Here is a 14,460-nt window from a genome sequence, read left to right as displayed (position 1 = left end):
GTTTCCTCATAAAACGATGCTGTGAATCACAGGAGTCTAGTAGAGTAAGCAAAATCTTTAGAGAAATAAAGACACATTAGGTTTCTCATCTCTGCAGTGAGAGTCATTTACGACCCCAGAGAAAATGAAATATCAAGGTCATATTCCTTTGTCTCTATTTTTACATTTTTGTTCTTGATGGAAAATAAGTTTGAGGGTGCAAACCCAAAGACTGTAAATGTGTGTGTGTTTACCTTTGTTTAGATGTGCATACACAAAGAATATGGGGCCAGCAGGCTACCACCTCAATCTACGATGGGTAAAGATAATGAAACGTTAAAAAAAAACGCTGTCTATAAATAAGTGAATTACTGTAAATGAATAGCTAAATTTACAGGTGCAAATCTCATTTAGAAATGACAGGTACTTAGCAATATCAACTTCAGCAATTCACTTTCAATGAAATTCTGCAAGCCTATTTAAAGTCTATTACGGCTGCTGACATCAATCTGCCAAGCTGCAGAGTGCTAAGCTCTACTAAAGATTTGCACCTATAAATTTAGCTACTGGTATACTTGAATTAAATACACAGCATTTCTCCATATAGGCAATACAGACTTTGAGGTGGAAGGGCACTGAGGTAAAAGGGCGATAAAGTAGAGATGTCATGGAGACTTTGATGCCAGTTTTGCCTGGACAAGAACTGAAGGTTTCAACTCCCACTTGGGTGCAAATTTCAGTCCCTCCTCGGTGCATTAGAGTCTAGGTCTCCACACTTTCCACTCAAAATTTCACTTCTTCCCCAACAAATACCACTGTAAAGGCCATATTTCTAACGCAACTGCTCACTGGAGTATGAACACTACCTGAAAATCCTGCAAACTCCATTCATCTCAAGTACTTGAAAGGTACGCCCACGTGCCCATGCGTATGCACGCATGCACAAGTACAGACACATACAGAGGGACACACATAAATACGCTTTCATCGGTTGTATCTATTAACACTCACTAAAGACCGGATGACTCTCAGGCTCCTCCCTCCAAACTAAATGACGGCTTCTCGGGTTGCAGATAATAGGTGGCAGGCAGACAGGTGGCAAAAAAGTATGTTCCTCCTCCTGAAAAACTATAGCCAAAGGTGAAAAAGTATTTGTAGTGCTAACTCCGCAGAACAGAAATGCCTCACATCCTGAATTGATACGGTAATTACAAACAAATTATTCTGACCTTAATTGTAAGTATTGTTCATTTGTAGATTTTATCCATATGCAATGTATTTTCAATAATTACCAATCAGCTGAAAAGTTTTTTTTTTTTAATTAAATAGTAAGAGACATTTTAAATCTCTGATAAACATTATAATTTGAGGAAAAATGTAAATCTTGGAAGTAATTTGAAAATAGTTGGCAACTTTTCCTCCCAAAGTAACTCCGAAGGCTCAAAAAATAAATATTCAAGAGCATTAATTTGTTTCTAGATGTGTGCGTGCAAGTAAAACAGCAGTCATAATGTGGAAATTTGAGTCACATTTTGCAACTAATTGGAAGCAGATTAGAATTCTGCCTCAGGGGAACATTGTCAAACTAGAAGCTGGAGCAAATGAAGAAAGAGGTGAAAGCATCGTGAAGAGCTGACAGATTTACAGTGCTCAAGGCAATAAACGGGTACCAGATGAAAATGAATGTGCTTCACTGTACTGCATGCAGTTCTCAGTCATATCTCAGCAATAACAGCACACAGCCATGAAACTATTATTTTCAGAGAGATGGTGGAGATGGAAAGAGTGAGAATGAAAAAGCTACTATTCAGACTGTGTGCAAAAAAATATAAATCACACAATGACTCAAGTTGTTATAAGAATAATCAAACTGGTAATACTGGGCCCTGTTTTGTAACCTGGCCTCATCTCAAGTAGGGCTTATGGAGACATAATGCAATGATCTACTTCTGTGAGTTGAGAAAGGGCTGCAGACTCACTGTCAGCAAGAGACAAAGCATTAAACTCTTAAGAGAAAAAAAAAATTCAAGCAGATTTTGTTTTTTTAAAGCTAAGAATAACACATAGTCCTGTAGACAGATAAATCAGAGGCAGAAGGAAAAAATTCTTTTTTAAGGGGCGAGTAGGAAAAAGTTGGAGGAGAATATAAAAATGAAAATAAAGTGTAAGGGATAAAGTACCAATGGTGTAATGGAAACAGCTGCTAGCTTTCTCCTTCAGTGTTTGGCATCTGGTGCAGCATCATATGAAAGACTGTTAAAGGAGCTGGACATGGAATGTAAATATAGACAACCAGCCAAATCTCAGCTGCTGTATTTATAAAACAGTAGCGGGGTTTTATATATATATGCACGTGTGTGTATGTGTGTTTGTGCATGCGTGTGTGTGTCTACACACACACAATACATAATCCTATCTTTTAACAGCAACTAGTAACACTAAGTTTATTACATCAAACTACACCTTACTACCGGGTTGAAGGAGGCAGGAACGTGAATTTAGTTTTCTTTAGTAACAGAGGATGCAGAAGAAGAACCTTCTTTGTGCTCAACTTACTACAATATTTTTCCCTCAAGTTCCAGAACACAGTGCAATTCAACATATACTGCCTAACATTAAACCCAGGACAGTGAAATTTTATGTTAAATATGTTCAAGACATCCAACATACTCTTGGAGTATTAGAGCCGTGCTTTCAGAACAGGCTAACTAAACAACTCCCTGGACATTTGCTCAATCAGATTTGAAACTTCTAGCCGCAAAACAAAGTCCAATTCAGATACCAGGTCCGTTTTTAATGGAATTTGCTTCTGTTACCTTTTGTTGCAGAGATAGAGACTTTCATTTCCCTCTTCCAAAAAGAATTGGCAAGAACATGAAACCCAGAAATACACAACTACTGCTGTTACTCTGCTGTTATAAGCCTATAATAAAGCACAGATTTGATAGTACTATCCATGTACTGTGGAGAACCACACACAAATAAACAGTTCTCCATGAAGAATGAAAACCCAAAGACCAAACCCTTCCAATTCAAACATTATTGTTGCTTTTAACATGAGCCATCCGCAAAAAATCAGCCAAGGAGGTGACAGGAAATCCAAAAATAATTTGGTCTGGCCCTATGCACCATGAGAACGGAGGTTACAAGTCCCATTTGACTCTTCCTACCAGTTGAGGGAACGGAAGCAGTGAAAACTATAAAATCTAAGCTATGTAACAAACACCTGTGGCGCTACAGAGACATATTTCCATCATAGTTCAGCACAGTATCACTGAAATTCATCAATGAAGGTGGCACATGACCAGGGTGAATTTATGTCGGGGGCGGAGGGGGGGGCCTTAACAAAACCTCTGAATTAAGTCAATGGCTAATGTGAAAGCCTAAAAGTGTGCAAAATCAAACTGTCTAGTGTGCCCAGTTAAAGAGGCCAGACGTGCCTCAAAATTTCCTGGGAAACTGAGCCTAAACTTGGGCGCTTTCTTTCATCAGAAGGATGAAAGAAAGTGACTTCTAGGAGTTTACAAAAGTGTGACCAATTGGAGCTTAGTCTTCTGTTGCTAATTGAAGCATTAAAAAAAAAAAAAGAGAGCCCATTTCTGAGGGCAAACTACAAACATATACTTTTTTATAATCCATTGCCACATGATAAAAAACAGAATCAAGCTGACTGGTAGAAACTTGACTGGCAACCAAAGACCAAGCTATTATTTCAAACTGTCATGGGAAAGCAATAAAATTGCTACCAGGTCTCCTCATGTTACTCTTCAATAAAAATAAGCCATCAGGGAAATAAGAGGAAAAGAAAACACATCAAAACCTCTAAAGTTCCTTTAAGTAAAAGTATACTTTTGTGGCATAATGCCATCTGCTTCCTGGTTAACATGACAAGATAATTCAACAACATGAATATCAGTGTTTTATAAATACCAAGCAAACACAATCAATATATTTTAGTTTGCTCTTTTAACTGTAAAAACTGCATTCACACACCACTATTGGCATATGTTTGAAACACCCCCATGAGCACATTTTTCTTTTGGTACTAGTTGACAATGGATATTCCCAGGGGACAGAAATACCTAAGCCAAGCTGGGTTTGTGGCCAGGAATAATATTTAGGCTGTGAAGACTTAAAAACTGAGAGGGGAAGATGGGAGAAGATAAAGGAAACAAATTTTCAGTATTCATTTTTTCTGAAGACTGGTAAGCCATAATGGTCGAGGAAGATTTATCCGGAAGGACAATTCAAGACAGCATGGTAGACCAACAACTTATTTACTTCAAAATTTACTAAGACAAAGAGCTTCAATTTTAAATTCACACTGGCTTTGACCTGAATAGCCTCACTGGATGTTACAGATAGATGCTGGAAAAGCTGTCCCCTTTGTTTTGAGACTTAGCAGTATTTGCCTGCTTACAGGAAATGCAGACATTCATATTACCAAACATCTCTCCCTAAAATGCATCATTTTTACTCACACTGTTGGCTTAAGATTTCAGTAAATGTAATCAAACACCACAGATACACATGAGATGGAAAACCTACACAGATACTCACCAATCCTATTTCACTGCATGCAACTCACACTACTCACTTGCTCAAACTGTTTAATCAAATTTAAATGGTCCTGTATGTAAGCATATATTTTATGTACTTGTACATGTACATGCACACACAGGAACATCAGAGAAAAACTATCTATTCCCACCCCCTTGAATTTTCTTTCAGCTTTTTCAAAAAAGGAAAAAATTACAAAGAACTTGCTTGTCAGTCAAGTCCTTCTGAACAGTTTTACAACCCTTCATTCAAATGTAAAGGCTTTGTTCCAATTGCCAAGACCATTGAGTCAGAATTAAAAGAGAAAAACGCAACACAGAATGCCTATTGAAACCTTGGCTACAGCACAGCGAAAAGTTATAGTCTGATCTTCATATTTGCCCAAATGGCTACTCATAGCCTGCAGTAGATTACGGTTTTAATTTCATGAATGTAACCAAAAAATCCTGCAATTTAAAATCTCATTCTAAGAAAATCCCTCAAGTCCTGTTATGAAAACTGGTAATTATCTTTATTCACATTCTCTTATTTCAAACATATTTTTAAGCAAATTAAAAAATGATAGCTTGTATTATTACTCAATTAGGTTAAACACTACCCCACAAAAGAGCTTCACTGGGCTGAAACACTCTGGTGTGAAAAAGGAAAAAAAAGTTTGCCAAACTGAAAAAAGAATGAAGAAATATAAATAACCATTCCTAATTTTTAGAAAGTTATTTGAATTTTGTAATTACACTATCATCAGAAAGTTTCAAGGGCCACCATTTCGCTATCTTACACCCAACAGGTAATATTACGTACAGACAACAACAACAAAAAAAGCAATGTCAATATAATTGCTGTGATTATTAACAAACAAAACTTCCTTGACATGTACACATACTAAAACCAACACAAGATTTTAGCAAAACTAGGGACAGCCCTCCAACTGAAGACACTGCATCCACAGACCCACTGGTGCGACACCATCCGAGGTTTCAGAGGGTGTATAGCTATTACAAGAAATAGAGCACAGTTCAGAAGCCAGATAATCTCTCCAAACTGTGGGGGAAATACAATGACATATCAGAGTGTATGTTATGACATTACATAAGTGCAATGTAAGACTGGTATAGTGCTAAGCGTATTAAGTGAAGAATAACCTGGGTGTTGGACCATCTTTCTGTGTCCAACAAGAAGTATTCTAGCACAGAGCAAGGCAGACTCTAAAGCTAGATTATATTCAGGCATCCCAACTGTATAGCATGGAAAAAATCTGGAATATGTAGCTGACATACAATTCAAACTATATAAATGAGCGGTATAACTGAGAAGCACAGAACATTCAGTAATGACATCCAGAAAGTCAATATACACTGCTGCCTAAGTAGGCGGAAGTGATCTAACTTTTTTTCAAGGGTGTGTCACGGAAATCCAAACTATATAACTATCTTTATCAAAACTAGAAGTGAAGGCGGTATTTCTGATAGTAGAAATGTTAGCATTTCCAAGACCGTATTCTTGATAACACTTGTAAAATGTGCTCAGATATGACATATGCCAGTAACATCGTGCAAAACTTTGTAAAAACACAGCACATAACTGAAAAGAAAGCTTCAATAAGACCACTATAACAAAGACTATGGCTGGAGGGGTAAACATGCATGTATGGTCCGTCAAGACACCACTGATATTGCAGGCATTTTGAAGGAAGCTCTAATGCTAAATATCTTTGGCCTAGGCCTCCCAACTGCGTTTCTTCATGTTCTCTCTTCAGACTAGTCTTCTGATCTAGTGTTTCACAGACCATGTTCTGTGACCTTTAATCTCTGTGGTTTCTGGATACATGAGCCATCTTAGTGGCTTCAGAGGGGAAAAAAAGGCACTAGGATATAATTTTGTGCTTAATATTAACCCCATGCTTGACATTATTTCAAGGACATCTCAGATCACCTGCTCTGCTACCTCCCTCCCTGGCTTTTAACAAGCAGAGACATACAAGTGTCCTCCAGTCTAACTCTCAACTGGACCAGAGTCTTGAAACAACCTGGATAACAAATGAAGGCAGTAGGACGTACACAAGCCTTCTGAGATCTGGCAGTTCCCCATAGAAACCACAGCAAGTTGAGAGCATAAGAAAACCCATACCACTGGGAGCAGCCAACCCTCGGGCTTGCTGGCATGGAATACACTCACAGACTTTCTGGACACGGCAAGCAAAGTGCTAATAGGGAGAAACAGAAGCAGAGCTGCAAAGCCCTGTACCGTGTCTGGTTTTTAGTTTGTAATGGGTACCATCATGTCCCACTGCCCCCTCAACAGTCTTATGTAAGGAAGCAAAATTTTCTACCTTTTTTTTTTAATCCACCTGTTTTACAAAGCAAGCACAGGACAAATCCTGCTCTCACTGAAGTAAACAGCCTACTTGTACAAATGCTAATCCCATGGCTAACACAGACCAAAGGGAGGGGAACACGGCATTGAACATCCAAAGGATGTGTTCAATTAATGGGAAGCAGGCCACAGAATCTCCCATAAATGTCAGTATTAGGCAGTCTAGAGTTGACACCTTTTTAAAACTAGATCACACATTTCTTATGCAAAAAAAAAAACCCACAAGTTTTAGCATGCAAGAGAAACTTCACATTGCAGACTTATGATTTAAGTTGTTGATAAAACAGCTTTCCAATTATCAAGGCCCTCGTAGGAGAAGCAGGAATGCATTGTGTGTTAATGATCACAACCAGGGGTCCAAGCTTTACTCTTTTGTCAGAACTAGAGCAGATCCTCCCCGCAGCTTCACCATTAACATGTCTGTTTCCTGTCAGACCACTCAGAGATAATGTCATTTATCTCAGGGCGGCACAAGACCAGTCATTAGCTTCAATAAAAGACCTCAAACAAAGGCCGGATGGCGTTTTATCCAGGGCTTATAGGCTGCAGCCAAGAATCTCACTGCCTAACAGTTCAGAACTTAAGTTACCTTTAAAAGAATAATTTTTCAGCTATCAACAATTCTAGAACACTTCTCTGAAGAGCAGAAAAGTTGCTGCATGGAAAACTTTAGTCAATGCTTTTATCATATACAATTAGGTGACTGATAAGAGCTTGCTAAAGTTATCCTTTGAGAGTCTTTTTTTTTCTCCTTTCTTTCTTTCTTACACCTCTCAGGGAAAAATTGACAGAATAATTCAGGTTCTAGCTAAATAGTAAGATCTTTGAAGAACTGACCCTTATTGTGTTTGCCTGCAGAAGGTGATTCACTATAATAAATTCTTCGATGACCGAGCTTCTGGAAATCTCTTTAAATGAAAGTGGAACCGGTTATATGTATGTATGAACATGTGTTTTCACAGCCTCTCCTGTATTATTGCATTTCAGAAAGCTTCTATAAAGTGCCAGGTGAACTTTTTTAAATAATGATAATAATAATAAAAAAGAACAAGAGTCAAAAAGTATGAGCAAATCGCAGCTATTCAATTCCTGGTTTTATGTTGAAAACTAAGAACAGATGGTACTTTCCATGTTACTTGAATCTGGTTATTGAACACCTCTGTGGTTATGGGAGATTTTGCTTAGCACTTTTAACATACATTTCATTTATTGGACTATAAATGCTACTTTGGAAAAACAAGTCTTTATATAACTGTAATTAAAACAATCTTGCAGCAAAGCCCTTTAACACAGAGAACATGCTTAACCTCATGACATCTGGACAATCAATCCTTTCCTTTTTACTGGGTATTTACGAAGTTATTAAAATTGCAAAATTACCGATGCCCAAAGTGAAGTATTTCCCCAGGAGTTGTGAAAGCGCTTATCAGCGGCAATCCTCGGCTGTATGAATGTTGGGGACCAGCCCCCACGGTGTCGCGCTAACTCCCGCTTTGCCCAGGAATTCAATGGCAGCTCTCGGTCATACATATTCGCAGGGGTCAGCAGGTTCATGCCAAAAGCTTTCCTCGGCCAAAGGGCAACCCCTCTTCACCCCGCTCCAAAAGCTCGGTCACACTACTAGACAACACTACAGAACTTTAAGAACCCTGAGCTGCGCTTATTGTTAGACACCCATAGTTATCAATGTTTTTAACAGTTAAATCCCTTATGTAGCTTTCAAAACAGTTTGCTGTCAAACAACAATAGACTTTGTTCTTTAATTACAGCAAGTGACCCCCGTGGCCTTTTATTTCACAGTGAATAAATTACACCCAAGACCAGCGAGAAAAGTACATGAAAAGCATATCTCCATAGCATCATTAATCACAGCATGCACTTAAATGATTTACATCAATAGGTAAAATGCACACAGAATTTCCTGATGAAGTGTAAAACACCCTCAATCCTGCTATAAAACATTAAGAATGAAATAAGCAATACCAGCCAACATGTGAATTTATTGAAGACAACTTTCAGATGTGAAACGCAATCTTAATGAAAAAACAATAAACTAATACAAAAGAAATAAATTCCATCCTGGAATATTACTAGACTGATTCATTTCAAAACTGCAACCAGAGTTTTTACAGCTCTGACTCTGGCTTCAGCCTTCTGTATTATTTCCACTTAAACACACAGATTTTTATGTGCCAAATATAACCTTCCCATATCTCAGAGTCAAGTGAGTCCTTAAATCCCAAACTCTTCCTGTAACACACAAACCAAAACTGTGTAGATAATCTGAACACTTTTCAAAGTAACAGCTGTTAAAATTACAAAAGCATAGCAAAAAAAGATGAAGAATTCATGCTGATAAACCCTCAGTCAACTGTGCTGAAAAAAGTGTTTATGAGGAATGGAGAATGGAGACAGGTTTTAACACCAAAAATCTTAGGAGTGGTTAGCGTACCTGTCAAAGCTACTTATTCAGACATGTCACTGGTGGCTTAACCACAAAATGGGCTGCTCGAATATAGCTCAAACATCTTAGAATTACAGCATACTTTGACTTTATCCACATATTAGGGGAGTGGCGACTTTTACAACATACTTGCGGTTTCTGCATAAAAGAGCCAGCAGAATACAGTCATTGATTTAATTAAGCTTCATAAGATCCAATTTATCATGTTTTACGCGACTTTCTGCAGCAAAGAAACAGAATAAATAGACCAAAAATAGACATTGAAGCATGCTGTGAAAATTAAACAGTGACTACAACTCTTGGGAATCTGCTCCAAGCTTTTCACAAATAGTAAACAAATGCAATATTATATTCCACACCACATACAAAAACCCCTCTGATTTTGAATTGGTAGGCATTAACTCACTTGTATCTAGCAAGAAAGCATACAACTTCATGAGACATGTCTTTCATGAACATTAAGACAACTGGAAATTAAAACATGCAGGCCTGAAAATTATATATTCATCTAGACACAAAGGTGCTTTGTGCAAGCATTGCACATCTAGTGTGTAAACAGTCAAAACAAGAACACTTTAATGAACCTAAAATCCTTAAAAAATATATAATGATTATTAAACATTAGGAGGGAAAAGCCAAAACAACAAGCATAAAACATTTAAGTTACACTAATACTACCACAGGCAGGGTTTAAATTTGCAACTATTGTCAGCAACGAGCTTTATTATTATCGTATGGCTAGAAAGGAACATGCTTTAGGAAGAGAAACGCTACCAGATGTTATTGAAGACAGCAAGCAAGCACACCATTGTGCCAGACAATGGCCAACACTGCACGACTCTAATGGGCGAAGCCTATATTAAAGTCACTGTGTGCCAACAGCAGTGGCTGTTACTGGAAATGCAAGCTCCAAACCGCCCATAGAAGCAACAACTACAACACAAAGCGCACTCCCGGCTCTGTTACTCCATACATGTTTGCTCTTAATTTACATATGAGCCGATTTACATTGCACGTACGATTACTCGCATGTGTATGAATTCTTCATACAATTTCCTGTGTGACTAGAGAGTGAAAAGAACACAAACACTGGAGAAACCACACCACTCTCTAATCTCTGTTGCCATGACAGCAGCCTTTGAGATACTGAAATGTTCAGATTGCCAGCTAAACAAAATTGTTGAATGTGAACATTTGGCTGAAAGATTAAAAGGCTAAGGGGGTTGCAAAAGGGCAGTACCTCCCACATTCCAGGCAGCCACTGAATCCAATCAAATGGCTCTGACTCTTTAACCACAACCATTGTGAAGACCGGATTAGGGCAATTTATCTAGACAGTTAAAGCAGATTAGAGAACTGCAATTTGAAGACTATTGGCAACAAAAGTAAATGCCTACCGTACTAAGTTAATAAAGAGACCGTGGGATTTTAGGACACCTTTCCACAGCGAGCACAACTTTCAAAAATCAAAGCGCAAACATATACCTATGAATTAAAGCAATTTGTGTTTTTTTTTTCCTCATCTGCATTTAGAAAATGTCACAGGGCTCATTCAAATTCATCTGTAGATATGCTATCTTAAAAGCAATACTACGCATACAATATGAAATTTAGTTTGCTCCTTGCCTTGAACACAAGCCCTTGAAATTATCTTCGTTTTCTTAACGAATATTTGATGTCACAAACACCCAAATCTAATTCTTAAAAGTTTACTGAAAAATTACACAACCTTCAACATCACTGAAAAATAAAAAGCCAGTAACAGGTCATAAAAAGGCATAACTCTTCCCTGAGACCTTCAGCCCTCCCAGCCACTTGCAAACCACTCCGTACAGTTGACAACAACCCGAAAGTTTTCCCATCACTGAATATTCACGCAGGGAAGTTGTAAAAGCAGGCAATTTAAGACCGACAGCAGACAATCAAGTCACAATCTAACACCCTGACATTGCTCATTTGGAGGTGGGTAGTTTTTGCTTTCCTTTCCAGGTAGACTAGGTTCTCTTGGTGTAACAACCTGTAGAATTCATCTGCCTCGTAGTCCCGGACCAACACTAGCCCCCAAGATCCCAGAGAAGCAGCCTCCTGCCCTTTGGACCCAACGATTCCTGCTGACACCAGAAGCTGCCTGAATGAGCGGTAACAAAAGGCAAACTCTCCCTCCGCCCTTCCCTAAGAACACGAGGCCATTTACTCTTCCAGAAAGCATCCTTCACACGTTAATAGAAAGCAAGAAAAGCACACACCCCCATTTGATTTCTTTCATACATTTCAGCCACTCGGCAAACAAGTAGTTCACATCCAAGAACCCACAGGGCTCAGATAAGAAAGCTCCCCAGACAGGAGACAAACTGTTCTGCAAGCTGTTTTGCACACATAGCTCAGTACAAGGTGCATTCCCCTCCTCCCAGCCTCCTCCTTCCAGGAGAACTAGAGGCACCGCCTGTCTGCTGGCTCACTCCTTCCCCTTGTCCACACCAGCTTTTGAGGCCTCGGGGCTGCTGTACCACCACAAGAGCCCCCGGTACGACAAGCATCCCGCATCTCTGCCAAGGGGAGTGGTGGAGCCCAGGTCTCTGCTGATGCCTCTCCTCTCCCAGGCACAATCCGGACTCCAAAGCAGGGGTCAGGGAGAAGGGAGGGAGAGTCCCTTTACAGCCTGGGAGAAGAACGGCCGCGAATATCTGCCAGTGTCATAGGAAGGGGTCAGTACATGTAACTCCAAGACCTGCTACTGGTGGTGCCTGAGCTACACAACCCCCTAGGCAAACACACAAACCTGCAGCCTGACAACACGTGCCATCCCACTGGTACCAACACTGCTGCTCGCTGCTAAAACCAGAGACAACTCAGTCAGGGTCATCTTGGGGTTTTGTCCTTTCGGGTGAATGCAATCAAAAGAGGCAGACAACACAAAACAGAAATGTTCTCCAGGTCTGGGGACGGGGAGAGAAAATCAAAAGGAAAAGCAGCACACTCAAAACGTGGTGTCTTCTGCCTAAGGACAGGAATTTTTGGTTTAGAAGAACAGATGCATGTCACATACACAACAGAGATAACAACAGGAGCCAAGCACACAGCTGTGGGAAGTTTATCATAGACACAGGGAGACACAGAAGAGAGGTGGTGGAGAGGAGCTTGTCCTACCTTTTCTGTTTTCAATTTCTTGATTCGCCTGTGGCTCTCCTCCTCCTCCTCTTCCTTCTTTACCAAAATAGAGTTCCCCATTAACCCTGAATCCGGGGTACTTTTGCTCACCTCCCCCATGGCGGAGGAGGCGCAGTGGAAGGGGCTGCTGCTCCCACCACCGCCTCCCTTGGCCCCGTAGCCATACAGGTGCCCAGGGGGAGCTTGGCTGCTGCCACCCCCACTGCCGTTGGGGTGGCCCTGCTGCAGGTCATGCTGCTTGTCCTTCCTGGATTTCCCCGCATCCTTATCCCGCTTGGAGCCTCTGCTGCCCTGGTTTTTACCTGGTTTCTCCTCTTTGTTTTTCCCACAAGAGGCAATAGTGTTGTTGCTGCTGGTGTTGTTATTATTGCCGTTTGGGTTACTGCTCACACTTTGACCCAGTGCTGAATTCATGCCAGTTGCCTCTCCAGGGCGCCCTTGGACTTCCTGCCTCTTGCCAGCACTGCTGATCTCAGGAATCCCATACAAGGCAGCAGAAGGCAGAGATTTATTAGCATCCTTAGAAGTTTTACTCCTTTTCACTTTTGATTTGCTAGTCTCTTTGTGAGAGGAATTCCCCTGGGGAGCAGAAGGCTGAACAGAAGCAAATTTTAGGCCATCAGCTAAGGCTGAGGTAGCATTAGCCCCACTGGAAGCCAGACCCCCACAATCCTTGGAGCTGCTGTTGCTGCTGCTGCTGGTATTCGTGGAATTATTCATCTCAAATTTCTGTCTGTCCTTTTCCAAATCGGCGTCCAAATCGATTATTAAATTCCCAACCCCGATTTCCCAATCATCGCCACTGTCATAAGTATCAACCGCGTTTGGATCCACACCTTTTCCTGCAGTGGAAGTGTTCACTGACATCCTGAAGATGAGATCTCTAGAATAAAAATCCGATGAACTTTCCTTTGGAGATGTGGGGACATTCGTTTATCTCCGATGGGCTTTTTAAAATGTAACTCTTCTTGTCTTCCTCCCCCAGGTATGTTTAGGTTTATACCCTGCAGTCCACGTCCACCTTTTCCTGTGAGGAGGGGAAAAGTCGAATATTTCTTGTCTGGGTGTTACCAGAATATAATACGATTAATAAAAAGGGAGAAGGCAGAGGGAGCGAAATCATTCAATATTTCCATGGGTTGGTTTGTTTTTAAGTTTGTTAAACCGGAGGCAAAGCCTGTGATGCTTTTATAGTGAGCATCTTGAATCTAGTTGTATCCCAACATCCACGATCTCTCTTAAAAAGTCATGTCCAAAAAAAGAAAAAAAAACACAAAAATTTAACTACATGATTTAAATCCACAAAGCTCAGGAAATACAGATTTAGGACTCGTGCCTAGCAGTTGGAGCACATGTTGTAATCTAACCCCCTGGACCACCACCTAGGCACAAAAGGGAGAAAAGGAAGGACACAGATTCACTCTTCAGTGCATTCCATGGATTTTGTGGCTTTAAACCAGACCCTTGAAGTTTTGTGACTTTCCTGTATTATCTTTACCTCTTTCTACTTAAATCTTTTTTTTTTTTTTTTTGAAGGGGGGAAGGGAAGAACAGAGAGAAGTGGGAAACCTAATTTTCCTTGACACAATACAGCTTCTATTAAAAAAAAGCAACCTACATATACAAATGTTTACTGAAAATTATTAAATTCCACAAGTAAAAAAAAAAGAAATAAAAATAAAGTCTTCTTTCTTTTAAAAACACACTCAAGATAACAGTTCTACAAGCAGTTCTAATGTACTCCTAGGTCACACAATTGTTATGTCTGTTAAATATAGTATTACTGACTGTACAGGAAACTGATTAAGACATACACTTTAAGTGATCTGCACCAAGGTGGCCTCAGCGACCGCAAATGAGTGTATGTTTGACAAAGCTTAGTTAAAACGATTTTTAAAGGGATCTCTCCCTTTTAC

General features: G+C 39.9%; 1 protein-coding gene across 1 annotated transcript in view; it reads right to left on the bottom strand.

Moving 5' to 3' along the window:
• ZNF608 (zinc finger protein 608) overlaps window positions 1-13,411 on the bottom strand; it is an 83,347-nt gene extending 69,936 nt beyond the window's left edge. Inside the window, exons 1-2 of the mRNA XM_067316065.1 lie at window positions 12,524-13,411; window positions 10,617-10,706 (exon numbers count right to left, since the gene is read on the bottom strand). Coding sequence (XP_067172166.1) covers window positions 10,617-10,706; window positions 12,524-13,411 — 978 coding nt within the window. The remainder of the gene's footprint in view (window positions 1-10,616; window positions 10,707-12,523) is intronic.
• Between the last annotated feature and the right edge of the window lie 1,049 nt (window positions 13,412-14,460).

This window comes from Apteryx mantelli, chromosome Z, assembly GCF_036417845.1.
Source record: "Apteryx mantelli isolate bAptMan1 chromosome Z, bAptMan1.hap1, whole genome shotgun sequence".
NCBI classification, from domain to species: domain Eukaryota; kingdom Metazoa; phylum Chordata; class Aves; order Apterygiformes; family Apterygidae; genus Apteryx; species Apteryx mantelli.
Note: the sequence above shows the minus strand (reverse complement) of the source record. Positions and strands in the feature narration are given on the sequence as shown.